General features: G+C 40.4%; 1 protein-coding gene across 3 annotated transcripts; it reads right to left on the reverse strand.

Moving 5' to 3' along the window:
- Positions 1-3,213: 3,213 nt before the first annotated feature.
- Positions 3,214-13,395, reverse strand: LYPLA1 (lysophospholipase 1). Of its 3 annotated transcripts, XM_051610187.1 has the most exons (9): positions 13,287-13,395; positions 12,711-12,742; positions 9,618-9,683; positions 8,098-8,145; positions 7,413-7,483; positions 6,773-6,846; positions 5,912-6,013; positions 5,126-5,302; positions 3,214-3,759 (listed from the first exon to the last, which is right to left on the reverse strand). In XM_051610187.1, exons 1-9 carry the CDS (start codon positions 13,353-13,355, stop codon positions 3,706-3,708), a joined length of 693 nt encoding a protein of 230 aa, XP_051466147.1. In that variant the 5' UTR covers positions 13,356-13,395; the 3' UTR covers positions 3,214-3,705. The 3 variants fall into 3 exon arrangements, with proteins under 3 accessions (XP_051466147.1, XP_051466148.1, XP_051466149.1); XM_051610188.1 differs by lacking the exons at positions 12,711-12,742; positions 13,287-13,395 and adding an exon at positions 10,997-11,016; XM_051610189.1 differs by lacking the exons at positions 9,618-9,683; positions 12,711-12,742; positions 13,287-13,395 and adding an exon at positions 8,656-9,611.
- Between the last annotated feature and the right edge of the window lie 3,710 nt (positions 13,396-17,105).

The following is a 17,105-nucleotide window of genomic DNA, read 5'->3' on the forward strand; positions in this document are numbered from 1 at the left end:
TTCACAATTATAAAAACGGAAAGATTTTACGTTTTCCCTACTACAGAAATAATTTCCAAAGTCACAATTTCCTATCATAAATAAAACTAGTAAACTAAATAAACTACATCCTTTATGTTTGTATTAAATATAAATGGCTTATACTTCATAACACAAAGACTAAGTGCTTGGTATATCTTTATAAAATTTATGATATGCAGGTCTTGTACATATGGCTTCATTAACATCCTACACAATTTGATTTCAGTCATATCCATCAACAGAAAGAGCCCTCTACATAAAAGATGCATCCTAATGATTTCAATGAAGTGCAGTATACTCCATTAGAGAGAACATGTTTTAATTAACAGTTCTAATACCAGTTACGGTGTACAGTACTGCTAACAATCTACTGTGTTGTAATTATACAAGATAGAAGGAAGAGACCAAATCATACAGCCCTCACCACAGTACAGTTTTACTTCAAGAATGGCTGAAAGATTTGGCTTATAATATATAATTTGACATATTTATGAAAAAGTGGGCAACATATTCCAACAAGACGTCAGACTTCTGACAAAACTGCAGTCAAATTTAAGTACCATCTTGAAATTAAAAATGCATTAGGGAGCTAAAGACCTACTGAAGCAAAGTGATCTGCAAACAAGGTATTTTCACATCAATGCTTTTGCAGGTTTGACAGACATCATCCCCTTTTGGGGAAAGTTTAGCATTCCAAAAAATAAACTTAATTATTGGGAAACTTCCAAATTGTAGTTTATGAGGATAGGACATAACACTGACAGCCCAACTTCTCCATTTTAACAGAATATTTTGAAAACCCCCACACCAGACTGAGCCATCATTCAGCCTAAAAATCCATGCAATCATGACAACAATCCCAGCACTAAATCTCTTCAGTTAGTGAAGATGTTCATCTACGAGATCATCCACACAGCTTTCCAACTAGTTGGGAAGTTACAAAAGACAGGAGCTCAAGCACACTGTAATATGGGAGAAGACATTTTATGTTTTAAATACATCCTTGAAGTTCCCTCTGGCTTCTGGGCTCTTTAACCACCCCCAACTGCAACATACTCTCATACTCCTGGAAAAGAAACAACTTCAGGGGAAGAATTCTCCCTAGGATACAGAAATTCTGAATACATCACAACATTTACTTTGGCTCTCTATAGATAAAGCAAGAAGAAAAACAACAGCATGAAAAAAAAACCCTTGTGATAGTTGAGTATTTTAACAAAGTTAGCCCATAAAACATTTTCAGAAAAACATGTGAAAGCATAATGGAGACAACAGTTGAAGCTGACTTGGATTAAAATGCATACAGGCATAAAATGCACTGACCAAAAGCAGTGAACACAGCTCACTAAACTGAAGAGAGTGTTAGAAAGCTAACATAAAATAAATCTAACATTGATTTCATTTTAACAGCTCAGAAATATTTTTTAAAACTCATTCTAACAAAAGAAAGAATAAGTGAAATGAGCAAACAGTGAATTAGAAGTTGGACCAGACAGCTGAACAACATTATCATACAATTTATAAACATAACAAGAAAATAATAAAGGAAAAATCAGAAGCTTGTGCAGAACTTTGGAAACATGCCAATATCCAGCAAATTATTCAGACAACAGGGGAATGAGGATAAATCTAAAAACTAGGAGAAATAACATATAGTTTGCTTACCAAGTTTGCAATTCAGCAGGACTGCAAAATTAGCTAGCACAATTTGGGAATGATGCCAAGCTAGGACATACTGTTTTCTCAACAGAACTTTGGCACAACTACAGTAAGAATATTATGGTTTCTTCTGTGAACTAAATTAACTGAAAGACAAATTAGCAGATAAATAGAACAGAGTGATGGAGGGGAAAAGCCTAATTAAACTTCAAAGTTAATAAGCATGCCCTCTCAAACACACAAATGGAATATCTACAAGTGTGTTAATATAATTTAGAAAAAAAAAATAAATTTCAATTTTACATATTAAGTGATGTTTAATAATCCAGAGGAAATGGATTAGAAAAGAAAAACAGTTTCATAAAAATGAAGTGCAATGAAGAAATGCACTGAAAACTGAGAACTCACACTAGGTGAACAAGTCATATTTCTGGCAGCAGCTATGTTAAAGAAGAGAAATAAAGGTGTAATTCCCTATTTATGCATTAGTAGTGCGAGATGTCTTGGATACAAATCCATATACACTATGAGAGGGAGAAAGAAGAAAGCACCTCAAATGCAGGTATGAAGTACAATGCTGACAACACAGATGCATCCAAGGTAAGAACATTCTTTGCTTGCAAACATATTACAGAATAGAGCATTGTTATGCAGCATATTTTGTCGTATCAACAGTAGTGTATTTTTTAAACATTCCTAACTGTGGTGACAGCCTCTGAACTCAGTAGGAGAAGCTGTTTGAAGAACTGAATTACGACTTTTAACTGCAAAAAGCTGTTGAGCAGGCATTGATTTCTGTAACCCAATGTGTTACAGAACTTTAAGTTTCTGAAAGACACATTCTGTATCTTGTAAATTAATTTCTTTTCCCCATAGTAGGTCTTCATATTCCTAGGCTACACTGATGTAGAGAAATGTAGAATGATATATTTGAAAAGTATTTGTTCTTTTTCAGGAAAAAATTAAGTCTCAACATGCAATGAAAGCAAGTATTAGATGGTACCAATTTGAAGTTTCAGTTATGTCCCAATTGCACTTCTATTTCTGTTTTAAAAGAATTCAAATTAATCAATGCTTGTGTTACAGATGAGACCTCATCAATACACGAAGCTACACAGATGCATTGTTTTCAGTTAAGTTACTCCAAAGCAAACAGAAACATCAAAACTATATGCTGGAATTGCTCATGTAAAATAGATTATCAACATTTCTACACAAACACAAGCTAAAAAGACTAAAGCAGAACTTGAATATTCAGTATGAAAACAGGATTTTTTAAATGAAACAATTAATCCTACACACTTCTTCAGAATTCTGTTCCAAGTCAGTATTTGATGTGAGTTAATAGTAATAAAAAAAAAGAAGACAAATGACAAGGAAATGAGTCCCTTAAGAATTTTCATAATATCTACCTACATGAAAAAAGTTTAAAATTGAAGTGGTTTAAATCTAGGAAATAACTTTGCTGACTTCTAGTCATTGTAGGGGAACCCTCCTTATCTGGAGTAAAAATTAACATTTAATACTTAAAGCTTTGTCCTTGGTAACATTTATTTCATCATTATATGCCCACTATGTTACATGTTGTGTACTTTATGCATCCATTACATAAATGAAATGTTTTAATATGTTCTCAATAAGTATTAAGAAGAAACCACATCCCAAATATAACTAAACTGGTCGCATTTATGTTGCTCATGTATATTTAGTTTTTTAATTATTTGTACAAATAGTTTAAAATTCTGCAATCAAAAAAAATCACATCTTAAACAGTATGCTTTGGTTACATTCTGTCATTGTCACCTAGCTGCCTCATTCATATAGTCCCACCAGTGGACAGTTAATACTAAAAAGATTGTAATTTCTTTTACACGTTATTATTTAATCCTCATCCTAAGTATAAATTTGCAACACAGTAGTAACACTGCAGGTATAGAAGTGATGCTTTCTATCAGGCATATGAAAAGATTAACACTCTACCACAGTTGATGCTGGTGTTATATAGAAGGCTTCTCACATATCATTTCAGTCTATGGGAGGTAGATGTTTGTCTATGAACTCTTTTATATCCATCATCTCCTGTTTAAAGACAAAAGTATGTATTAGTTGAAGTTCCCTAGTAATATGTATTCAGCTACACAAAACTATGGTTCAACATTTCCATTATAATGAGCAGCTGGGATACAAATATTAAGGAATTAGTTACTTCATAGAATCACACCACTTTGCACACAGTTAAGTCAAGGCTGATAACTCTTCAAAGCCCTATGCACTCAGAAGCTAAAATACAAGGAAAAGAGTAAAGACTACTTTTTTTCCTCTCTCTATGAAATTGAGCTGGCAAGCTACTTATTAATCACCAAGTGATCTGAACAGCACCAGGCTGATCATGGGTAGGATTTTAAAGTAGCTGAGGCCATAACTTCTGGAATACTTCAAACTTTTGAAAATTAGTAGCAGTGTGAAAATCCAGCAACTCTAACTATACAGTTTCATCTTAATGACGTTTCCTACCTTAACGAAAAGCAATACTGCAAACTAGGCTTGGAAATCTATGTTAAAAATAACTTACATTTTTTAAATTAAGTTAATGTCATAAGAAAGAGCACATTTTTAATATACTTGTGTGACAAGTCAATGCTCTTACTGTCTTAAACGCAATACAACTGTGTAAATGTCCCAAAGGGGTTATCCAAGGGTACTGTTCCCACAAGATGCTGCAACCCAAATTAACAAAGTTACTGATGCTGACAATTGGCAGACTCATCCATTGCCTCCTCTTCTGTTTCTTGCTCCTACCATTTACTTTATGTTCTAATGCTTCTTCAACTCACTACAACTGCAAAAACTGAAGCCAGCAGCTTTTGCCATTTTAGCAAGTTGAAATTGTTCCAATAAGCTCCTGATCAGCTCCACAGCTGTAGCAAGAGAGAGCTACAAGGTCACGAGCAGAGGGAACTAGCCCACCCCAGCAACAAGTCATTACATCAGCTCAGCTGCCTGCAGAGCCAGAACCATAAATACAGGTTCTGAGGCTGCCTCTCCGGTATCATCAACCCTCCCTCCCTCCCCATTCTGTCAATATCTCCATCCCAAGAACTACAAGATTCTTCTCTCCAAAACACCAGGTTGGATTTATGCTGTGAGAATCTGCCTTCCAATTCTGTGAGGTTTTTTTAGGAACCAAATAATAAAAATTAGGGGAAAAAAGATGTATAGAATAACTAGCTTAGCCCCCAAAATACTGCCTTATGAGAAAGTTTATGTCTTTGAGGCTTTTTCAGCCATGCATTCAGTTACTTACTAAAATAAGTCAGTAGCATCAAACACTTGTTTATTAATAAATAAATAAATGAAAAACAAACCTGCTACCCAATACATATTTGTTTTGAGGAAAACAAACCACAATATACTCAGCTAAAGCACTGTATTTTAAGAAAATTACCTCAATACAGGAGCTATGCATCATGCCAGAGTAAGTCCTGAAGGTTACGTTGGCAGGATTTATCATACTCTTTAGCTTCTCAACAGTGAGAGAACCAAACATTAAAGGAACCAATGGGTCACAGTCCCCATGGCACTGAAGAACAGCAATCTCCTTGTTGACACCACTGATGGGACCCTTTTACAGGTGGAATTAGAGGAGAGAAGAAAGTCAGTAAGTGAAAATAAGGCTAATATTTGAGATAAAATAAAGCCATGGCACTATGCCCTGTGACATGACAAAGAAATTGAGTTCTAAAGCAAAAAAACACAATGTGTAATCTGCAAGTTCCTTATAAAATAAGCTCTGTGTCTGACAACACATTGCATTCCAAAACCTGCAAATAAAATTTTGGCACTAATTTCAGAAGAACATTATTTTTTGCCAAATAAAATCTCAATACTTTGGTTTAAATACCTAGTTTCTAATAATTTAGTGACTTGCAGATGGAACAAATGGCAAATAGAAAATTCAACTTCAAGGAAAATTTGCTGTATCCTTTAAGCTTTCTTGGAATGTCATTTTAAGCAGAGATGGCTACTGAGTATTTCTTCGTTTTCCCTACTTGCCAAACTCTAAAATGCCAAGGCCCTATTTTAAAAACCTCTGAGTTATCAAACAACTGTCTATATTTGGTATTAACAATGGCCACTAATTCCTGCACAAGACACAATACTCAGATATACTCATTCCCCAAGTGCAAGTTATCTTAGGAAACATAATAAATAAATAATAAATAATAAATACCTGAGGAAAAGAAGCCCGTAGAGGAAGCCAACAGCTGAGGGCTACAACACCTGCTAATTTTTGTTGTGTTGTAAGAGCTGTATACAATGATAAAGCACCTCCCTAAAATAAAGAGAGAAAACTATTAGAAAGATGATGGTAATGTTCTTTTTAATGTTTGTTTCAACATCTCTGGTTTCTCCTTTAAAGGTGTTTTTCTATTTCTATCTATTCTGTTTTAGAACCAACACTAAACCCAGTATCCTGTACAACATCTATTTTGTTCTCCCCACCCCAGTCTATATGATCAATTCAGAAGTAAACCATAACAGCTGGGGAAAAAAACCCAACCAAACAACAAAAACAAATAAACTAAAAACCCCCAACAACCAAAAAACCCAAAACATGAAATAAAGCACTATCACTCCTGACAGTATTATCACTACTTTAATATTGTAATTTACTTGCATGCAGACTGGGGAGTTGGTGTATGGACTAATTAAATCTATTAACCTCCAACAGATGTCTGACAAGTATGAAGGGAGAATTTCCCAAATAAATCCAGACCATCAAATGTCTACCAAATTAAAATTAAATTCAAAATACTAGCAAGATTTTCAAGCAACACTATGTAAGTTACGTGCATAAAGACTTTGAACAGACTGAATTTTAGAATCTTTTTTCCACACACATGTTCATTTTCCAGTGAGTAGTAATTATTTGCATGAAACCAAAAAAACTTCATTTGTTAAGGGAAAGGAAAATTGACACCTTAACATTTTAGAAGCAGCTATTTTCATATTGAATGTGTGGATTTCCTATGTTAAGTAAGCTAGGTTACAACCTTAGAAACAGACACAGTTCGTTCCAACAACACCTTACCTGAGAAAAGCCTCCTAGAATAATTCTATTAGAAGGAATTCCATTTTTTACTTCTTGATCTATCAGTGCTTTAACTGCAATATAAACAGAAGCCAGTAGTTAAAAAACACTCCATTCTGTAGGAAGTCTAGAGGATGAAAGAGACCTTCTCCCTGATGTCAACAGAAAGCTAGTGAAAGGAAAATCTAGTCTGCATTAACATTAAAAAACATCAAAAGATCTGGAGCATGATCAAAAATTCCAGTGCCACTGTAGCGTTTCCAAAGAGAAAACCATGCAAGTAAGTCTTGTAAAAGCCCCACTGCCAGGAAGATGGCATCTAAACATCCAGCATTACAAGTGGATGCTTATACAGCTCTAACCTGTGTGCTACCCAGAAGCTCTTAAAAAAATTACACTGGTTCTCATGTACATTTTCTATTTGAGAGTATGAAGTGTTTCTACTGGTGAATCACTCTACCTACTTAAGAAGTTTACAAAAACTAAACACACAAAACCGACTATGCACTTTTGGTCAGTAATACATACATACTCCTTTCCCTAACTATTTTGTCTTAGGAAAATCTGTTTCAGAGTGGTAATTCATTTTTATGAATACATGGAAGCATTTTTAAGCCCTAAAATTTATTCCTAAGCATACCATTCTCCGCTGCCTGCTTGATCCCAGCTTCATCTTCCTGTGAATCTGGAGAAAGTCCAATGATATCAAACCTTACAAAAATATCAATAAAAGAATTACTCATTAGAGCATCCATTCTATTTCTTTAAAATACAATAAAATAGGGATATTTTCCAGATAAAAGTTAGTACCAACCACCCAAAGTTTACAGGAAATAGTAGCTAAAAAGCTAGATCTAGTCAACAAAGCTTTTATGACTTTTGCTATTTTCTGTAATTTACTGTAGATTAAGCAGCTCAGCTTTGATATTTGCTCCAAAAATATCAGCAGGAATTTAAATTTATCAGTTGCAAGTACAATGTTACAATATTGTTTGAAGAAATATAGCAAAAACAAACTCAAGTTACTCAAAGAAAAAAACCGAAGAGGACTGGTTTAAGACCACTGAAATCTATACCACATTTTTCTTGCTTTCTATTCAGAATGGATATTCTAAATAATAGTTTCTAGATACCCTACTGACCCACCAAATACTATGCTCCAGTAGCAGTATTTCCACTGCCAATTTCAACCACTACTGACTAGGAATTCACACACAATACAGACTATACTTGTAAAATAAAGTGGGACTTTTTTATTTTAACATTGATTTCAATTCCCTAGATATCTTTTGATTAGAGTAATCTGCAATTGAACAAATACTTACCACGATGGCATAGCCATGTTCATGTTCAAAGAAACTGGCATAACTGGCCTAGAAATGAGAATGAACAACACTGACATAAGATTCATACTGAAATTTAATAATGCAGATGCAGTTATGGCATGAAATTACATATGCCGATTTCTGTCTTACTTTTAAATCATAATTAACACTAGCTACTTTGTAGCATCTCTTCAAGAAATCTCTCATGAAACCTGCTAGCCCAAACACATTTAATGTTCAGAGCTGAACTGCCACTCTCCATAGACAGCAAGCAAAACATGTGTCTGTGCATATATAGCATACACATATGAGATATAGATAAGCACATAACATAAACATGTCCCTCATTTTGTTATTTCTAAGTAACAGTTCTTTATCACAGCTCCATACATAGGCTCAGTGGATGAAGACACCTTACACAGCAGCATCAGCAAGCAGCCAAACACAGCACGGTGGTGGATAAGAGTCTGGGCACACATGATTCTCTCAGCAGCAGAATCTGCTTAAGCCATGTCTGCCTTCATTACAGGACTCATTCCCACCCTTGGGAATACCCACCCTGCTGCACAGCTTCCTTTCAGACATGCCGAGACAACTTCAATGGACGATGCTCTAGACCAAGTCTTAATCTAGTTAAATTGAAGTACTGCAGGGGGGAAAACTGAAGACAAAGGGCAAGCAGGAAGAACAGCAGATACTGCTAAGCTCTTTTGGAATGGCTTAGCAAAGCATGGCCGTGTCATAAAATAAATAAATCACAGCCCAGTAACCAGTAATATACCAAAACATTGCTTACTTATTTCCCTATCATCCCCACTCCACATCTCCCAAGACTGCTGGAGCAAAAGACAATCTGAATTTTGTGTTAAAATAAATTATGAGTATACTTAATTAGTTTTTCTGTCATTAAGTAAATACTAGATGGATCCTAATGCTTTATTTACTAGCATCTGACCCTGCTCAGAAGTATTTCACTTCTCAGATTGCAGAGAGATAGCTCAAATGGCATATTTTGCTGAAAATATTAATATTCTGTGAACCTTTAAAACTTGCTGTAGGTAACAGGGAAATTTCATTTTCAAAACATGCACCTGAGTTTAAGTACATGCACCTAATACAAAGTATATTTAATGGTCAGTAAAATACAGCAAAACACCCCTTATTAAGAGCAGCTTTTAACATATGACTGTTGGGGGAAAAAAAAGGCAACAAACAAGCCAGTGAAAACAGAGCCAAAACAACCTACATTCACACATAAAACTTTCCAAATCTGTTTTCAGTCTGAAGTAGCAACAGAAGTAAAAGATGAATAAAAAAATGCAGTTTTGCTATAAAGTATATCACACATCAGTTACTACAAATAATGAAATATTTAATATCATCAACATTATTTTTGAGTGGCTTTTTATATAAAAATCAAATGCAGAGACATCCAGACCCCATTTGATTTCATTATGTGTGCAAGTGTCTTAATAAGTAACTCTACAGAAAAATGCAACTCAAGAGAAGTTACAACTTACGCATGTGGGCAAATGTATTTTACATGGGGGCTTTTGATACCTGCAAGTGCTTCTGACCATCCATGCCTGTTAACAAAAAATACATTAAATGGCATTTATATTTTGTCTTAGCTCTTATTTCTCTGTTGGTGCAGGAGAACTGAACAAGTATGACATATGCTGAATTAGATCAATCGAAAACACATTTTCAGAAAATTTCTGCATCAGCTTCAGTATGCTGTGAATATAGTACTAAACTTAAAAGGTTTGTTCTGCTTCTGCATACTTGTTGCATATATACAGCCAGAGACACTTCACCTAAATTGACTGCCACCTTTGTGGCACATCTGCAGAAATACCACTCTGGCTCGAGGCAAAGCCTGCTCCGGGTCTGGCTGGGTTTGTGAACTGTGATTCTACAACGTATGAACACAGGTATCCTGCTTCCAGGCAGCTCCAGCCCAGAGGCTGCTTTGCTGCTCCTGTAGAGTTATGGCAGCTTCTTTCACAGCCAACTCCGTCAGAGGCAAACTGACATCTAAAGTAAAACTCCACACAGAGCCAACCTAATCAATCAGACCTATTAACTGCAGCTCAGCTTGAATGCTCTCAGATTCAGGCACTCCTGAACAACACTCCAGATCGCAGACAGTCTTTTAATCTCAAGCACATGCTGTATGAATGCACAGAACAATGTGAGATCTGCACAGCAGATGAGTTACCAAGCTTCCTACAAATCAGAAAACTGGAAAGCATGGTTTAAATAACAAGCTCTGAAAGACTCACTCAAGGACTCCTCTAGACACAAGCCAAGCTGGACCCAAATCTGAACCTGTGCAGTAGCACTGCCTGTGCCTGCACTTGGCTTTCCAGAATGTTCAACAGTGCCATTTCCTGATTTTTCTCCTTATTCAGTATTCCTAACTAAGTCACTAAACTAGATACTGGAAAGTTGATTCTAAGCAGAAAACACCTGTAACAAATCCATCAGTGACACAGATGAACTAATCAGATCAACATCAGACAAGCCATAAAAACATGTTTGGTTTAGTTTTAATTTCAGTATCATCCTGAAAAGTTAATGTATGCTATCTAAAGACAAAGACATTTCAAATACACAAACAGCAGACACTTGAAAGACTGGTTGTTTATTGCAACCTACTTCCTACCAATACTTTTATATGTATTTACAAATTGAGTATGATATTACTTGCATAATATTTGCGCTACCCCAAAAGGCCAAAGAAGACTCTAAAGGAGAAATAAGACTGAGAAAAACTAGTCAGGTAAGAATTTGGGGGCTTTTTTTAGCCAAACATGAAGATTAACTTGACAAATTTAGAAAGCAACATTGTATACACATTTATGCAGACTCTTTAGCACAATCCTCTATGTTGTACCTTTTGTTCAGATTTTGACATGTACCAAACGTTAAGTGCCATTTATATAGGAGCTAAGAGAGAAAAAGAACATAACCTCTGTTAGACACTTCTCAGAGTACAAAAAATACAGCAGATAAACTGAAGTGAGCAATTTAAAAATTCAGGTGGAGTAGACCAAGGCAGTTTAAACTGGGGAAAATTATAAAACTGTTAATTCTCTTTGGATATTTTTTTGTATCATTACCTTGGGTTTTTTGGAAAAAAAAAAAAAGGCAGTATGTCAAAGGCAGTTTTAGCTAACCTGATCTGCAATGGACTTGAGGCACAAATATAGCTAAATCATCATACTAGCACAGAGGTGTTAGGACTTGTCAATGCCTACATTCCAGTACGCTCAGCACGCTCGCACGCTTGAGACTGCTCCTTAGCTTTGTAACCAAAATGGAAATACCACATTTGTATAAGGAATACTAAAAAAACAATCTCTGTTGTTTTTTTCTTTTCCCCTTTCCAAAACCAGTATCAACCTAATTTGCAAGGACTTAAATTCCAAAGATTTTAAAAATTCTGCAATCGCCTGCTGAACATTTGGCTCTGAGATGCAGGAAGCACTGCTGCCTCAGCCGTGTCCTATCAGCAGAAAGGAAGAGGGATAATGCAGACAAGGTGATGTGTCAGCACAAGGAGTGAGAGCAAACATAGACACTTGTAGAATATTGCCAAGTACATGGACTTGATTCTTCTTAACTTATTAAGTGTCCAGGTGACGCAAGTTTTAGTTTTGACAGCTGACTTTTTTCCTAAGGTCTTCAGAAAGTTTGTCTCCAACATTGCAAGTTTCAACCTAAAGACAACAGTCATTGTCCTGGGTAACAAAACAGAGTTCTTAAAAAAATACTATGTAATTTTGTCCATAAGGGTGCAGAACAAAGTATTCATGCTATTTATTTTCAATATCTGAGTGCCACTTCCTTTAAAGTCTTCTACCAAAAAAAGGTTTCAACACACTCCTGTCAGTTAATTCAACGTTTTTAATGAAGGTATGCTTACTTCTCAGCACATACAAGCTGCAAATGGCAACATTACACCACACCTAGAAAGCCTCTCAGAAATTCCCTACTCTTTCCATTTGTATTCAAACATGGAAATAACAGGAACCAAGCAAACAGGGTACTTCGCATCTTGTTTGGGGTTCTTTTGTTTGGAGTGTGAAGGTATATTTCAGATAGAGAAATCTGCAGACTGCTTATGAGTTTGCTTAGATAAATCAAGTAAGCCTGGAATTTAATGTGTGGCACATTGAAGAAGAAACAAAGGTGTAACTGCAATTACCAACAAACCAGTAATCCGCAAGTTCAGAAAAAAAGAGAACTCTAAATTTAGAGAAGTACAGGAATAAGCAGAAACCCCCTCTCTGTCAGGAAAGGGAAAGATCAGAAACACGCAGACTTCTTTCTCCACCAAATCTGACTCAAGAGAGGGATCACGTTCAGTCGAAATTAGGTAAGTGACTGAAAAGAAAAAGCTGTTGAGGACTTAACGCTGAGCCATTTTACACAAACAGTTGTCACCATCATCCCAGCGTACAGAAAGTTTCGTCTGTTGCTGGCCACAGCAGTCAGTTAAGGGCAAAATAAGAAGCTTAAGTAACTTAACTGCTCACGTCTTTAAAACATGCAGCCTTTTATTTGAAATTAAACAGCTATTAAATACGTAGTATCAATATACGCACCCGGTATCTCCCAGTCCATGGAGAAAAATGACCTAAAGGGGAAAAACAAAACAAAACAAAAACAAAGATAGCGGTGGTAAGATCACTGGCTGTGAACTCGCCTAACCCACGTCCTACAGGCGCCCACGCAAGATCACACACGCACAGTGCGAACCAGGGCACGACTTTCTCTGAAGAAAACAAACTCTGCTCCCTTCACTTCCCTCCCCCTCCCCGGCCTCCCCGCCGCCATCGCCCGCCCCGGGCCGGCCCCGGTGACCTTCCCCTGCGCAGCGCTGGCTCCAGTTGCGAATGGGAGATGGAGCCCGGCACCGAGCTCGGGCTGGAAAGTAACGGCACAGACCTGTCAACCTGCCCGGGCCGGCCGCCCCGCCACCGCCTCTCACACCAGCCGGGCAGTGCGGGTCGCGCCCGCCCGCAGCCGGGCCGGGCCGGGCCGGGCCGGGCCGGGCCGGGCCGGGCCTGACGGCGGCGTCGCCCCCAGCGCGGGGCTGAGGCCGCAGCGGAGAACAAAGCGGGCCGGGGGCCACGGCCCGCCCGGGGCGGACCCGCCGCTCGCCCCCCGCCCGCACTCACGGCAGCCGTCGCCTTCCGGGCGGCCGGGATGATGGCGGGGAGCGGCGCCGACATGTTGTTGCCGCACATACACCGCGCTGCGGGGCGGCCCGCGGGGCAGCGGCGGGCGGGGCGGGGGGGAGGTGCGGGGCGGGGCCGCTGCGGCAGCCGGGGCGGGGAGCGCAGCGCAGCGGGCGCCCCGAGCCCCCCGGGCATCCTGCTCTTCCCGGAGCCGTCCCGGAGCTGGGCGGCCGGCGCCGGGACAGGCGGCCCCAGAGCGTGAGCGCAGAGCGGGCAGCGCGGCCCAGGGAGCCGCGGCGAGCGGCGGGCAGCGAGCCCGCCCGCCGAGTCGGGCGCTTCGGAGGTCCAAGATGAAGGCGGGCACCTCTGTGCAGCCGGAGCGGCCACCGATTTGTCCCTTCGGCGTTGGATGTGCCGTCCTCGGCGGGCCTGCTGCCTGCGGGCGCTGCAGGGCTCCAGGGGACACCCCTCCGGGGGGCTGAAAGGCAGGCTTCTGTCGTGGGGCTTCCAGTGGCTTCAGAGAATTCGAACTTCCACCTTTAACACTGCCTTTCAGAGAGCCAGATGTATCTGCCAGATGATACTGCACTTTTATAGTGTAATCTGTACGTGTCTATGGTTTGAGTGTTTCCTGTAAAAATCGTTTGTATGCTGTATTGCAAGGCTTAGGGGAAAAAAGGGAAATCGCAGTATTCTTAAATAGGTAAATACAAAATAGCAAGTCATGGGAAACAGGAAAACCAGCAAGGAGCATTGTTAGACAGAACTCTTTTGTCCTCATCAGATCAGATGCCTTCATCACCAAATTAAATCTCTGGGCTTACAGCCAACGAGCCAATGGTTCTTTTTCATCTTGAAATGTATTGGGCTATTCAGGCACTCTGTATTGAAATTACTGGATCGTTCCAGTCCATTCTGAATACTCAGACCAACTCTGAATAAGTATGGCAAACACATTTCTAGCAAAATCAAGTAGTTTGTTCTTTGTCTTCTAATCCATACATCTTTGTCAGATATTTCCTCCCAGAAAGTCAATCTACTCATTGTATTTGCCGGGTGGTATCTGGCTAACACGGATGCTTTTTTGGCAGCTCAAACAGCAGCTGAATGCACGCTATGCTTCTTTCACATCCTTCCCACTGGCGTGTTCCATACCAGGCAGGGATGTTTTTTTACAAAACTTTTGCTCAACAATATTGAAATTCTTATAAACACAGCTCTATAAAATGTATTGGAGAAGCCTTTGCGCTGACTGCGTAACACTAAACATGCAGCCGCTTCTGATGCGATTGTTAGACTGCTTTGATACATTATATTTATGCCAGGGGATCCCTGTTACTGCTAAAATTGTGTTATTTTCATGAGTAGCTTTTCGTGTTCTGATTTATCTCTACTTGAGTGTGTGTACTTGCCTCATGTACTGTTCCTGATTCCAATCTGTTTAAAGAATATCGTTCATGCACAAAATATTTCTAAAAGATTAGCAGCTTCAGATTACATCAGCTACTTATCAAGTGTGCCAAACCTGAGTTGCTGTAGAGCATCCTTTTGGTACACAAACTAAATTCTGTCTTCCCTCTCTGCTGCACTACTTGCCACATAAATGTGACTTCCATGAGGTCGCCTGCTGATGAACCTCCAGCCTAAGAGATCAGCAGTCTGCTCAAGATTAGATCAAGCTTTTAATCCTTCAGTCAGTGTAGCTGCAATGATCTTCGAGTCATAAAGTGGCTTGGGTTGGAAAGGAGCTTAAAGAGTGCAAGGTCCTACACCTGGGTAGAGGCAATCCTCAGTATCAATGCAGGCTGGGGGATGAGGTGATAGAGAACAGCCCTGTGCAAAAGGATGTGGGGTTTCTGGTGGATGAAGAGATAGACATGAGCCAACAATGTGCTTTCGCAGCGCCGAGGGCCAATCGCATCCTGGGCCGCATCAAGAGAAGCGTGACCAGCAGGTTGAGGGAGGTGATTCTCCCCCTCTACTCCACTCTTGTAAGACCCCACCTGCAGTACTGTGTGCAGCTCTGGTGCCCTCAACACAAGGACATGGAGCAGTCCAGAGGAGGGCCACAAAAGTGATCAGAGGGCTGCAGCACCTCTCCTGTGAAGACAGGCTGAAAGAGTTTGGGCTGTTCAGACTCAAGAGGAGAAGACTTCAGGTAGACCTTGTAGCAACCTTCCAGAACCTGAAAGGAGCCTATCAGAAGACTGCGGAAGACCTGTTCACAAGGGCATGTAATGATAGGACAAGGGGTTATGGTTTTAAACTAGAGCAGGGTAGATTTCGATTATATATTAGGAAGAAGTTCTTTACTGTGAGGGTGGTGAAGCACTGGAACAGGTTACCCTGAGAGGTGATGGAGACCCCATTCCTGGAGACATTCAAGGTCAGGCTTGACAGGACTGAGCAATGTGATCTAGTTAAAGATGTCTCTGTGCACTGCAGGGGGGGCTGGACTAGATGACCTTTAAAGTTCCCTTCCAACCCAACACATTCTATGATTCTAGTTCCAACCACCCTGGGTGGGTAGGAACACTTCCCACCAGATCAGGTTGCTCAAAGCCCCATCCAACCTGGCCTTCAACACTTCCAGGGATGAGTGTTGTGGTTTGGGCCTAACCTAACAACAAAGAACCAGCCACGAGGCCATGCACTCACCCCCACACACACATACCCACTGGAATGGGGAGGACAGAGAACAACTAGAAGCTCATGGGTCAAGACAACAGGCAAGGAGGGTTCTTCACCAGTCAGGGTCATGGGCAAAACAGACTCAACTTGGGGAAAAATATTTTAATTTCACTCTAATCAAACACACACAGGACACAGACAACACAAAGAGCAGGGCTTGCATATGCTACCCCACCCCTCCCTTCTTCCTGGGCCCAAATCACTTTGTTCCCAGTTTCTCTCCTTTCTTCCCCCCAGCAGCACAGGGGGACAGGGGATGGGGTTTAGAGTCAGTTCACAGCCTGGTGGTTCCTGCTGCTCCTTCCTCCTCAGGAAGAAGGAGCCCTTAGAGTCCTCCTTTGTTTACCCACGGGGTCCCTCCCATGGGAGAGAGTACTCAACATGACATAGTCCCTCAGGAGCAAGTTGCTCCAGCATGAGCTTCCCACAGAGTCACACGCTGCTTCAGAACAGTCCCCTCCCCTGGCGTGGGGTCCTCCGGCGCTGCAGATCCAAGTCCACGGGCTGCAGGTGCACATTTGCCCCTCCTGGCACCTTCAGGGAATGTTCCACCATGTTCCTCCATGAATGCAGGGGGACAGCTGCCATCTCGCCGTGGGCAGCAGGGGAATTTCTTTCTGATCGGGCACCTCCTTCCCCTTCTTCCTCACCAACCTTGGGATCTTCACTCCAGCACTTTCACCTCTCCAGCACAGCTCTTCTACTTTGTTCTCTCTGCTTTCAGGTCTTATATCAGTTCTTTAAAATGTTAATGCAGAGGCACATCTATTGTCTCTCTAATGGCTCGGCCTTGACCACCTGAGCTAGGGAAGTTTTTAGTAGCTTCTTACAGGAGCCACCCCGGGGCCCCCGCCAGCTACCAAAACCATGCCAGAACCAAACTGGTACAATGAGCCATCCACAACTTCCCCGGAAAACCTGCTCCAGTGTCTCACCAGCCTCACAGTGAAGAATTTCTTCCTAATGTCTAATCTAAATCTACCCTCTTCCAGTTTGAAGCCCTTTGTCCTATCCCTACATGTCCTTGTAAAAAGCCCCTCCCCAGCTTTCCTGTAGGCCCCCTTCAGGTACTGGAGGGCCACTCTAATGTCTCTCTGGAGGCTTCTCTTCTCTAGGCTGAACAACCCC

The sequence above is a fragment of the Apus apus genome, chromosome 2 (genome assembly GCF_020740795.1).
Source record: "Apus apus isolate bApuApu2 chromosome 2, bApuApu2.pri.cur, whole genome shotgun sequence".
Taxonomy (NCBI): domain Eukaryota; kingdom Metazoa; phylum Chordata; class Aves; order Apodiformes; family Apodidae; genus Apus; species Apus apus.

Excerpts from the sequence above, each read along its gene's own strand:
- LYPLA1 (XM_051610187.1), bottom strand. The coding sequence starts at position 13,355 with ATGTGCGGCAACAACATGTCGGCGCCGCTCCCCGCCATCATCCCGGCC. Across the intron at positions 12,743-13,286 it reads CCCGGAAGGCGACGGCTGCC|GTCATTTTTCTCCATGGACT; the intron begins GTGAGTGCGGGC and ends TTTCCCCTTTAG. Across the intron at positions 7,484-8,097 it reads AACATGGCTATGCCATCGTG|GTTTGATATCATTGGACTTT; the intron begins GTAAGTATTTGT and ends TATTTTTGTAAG.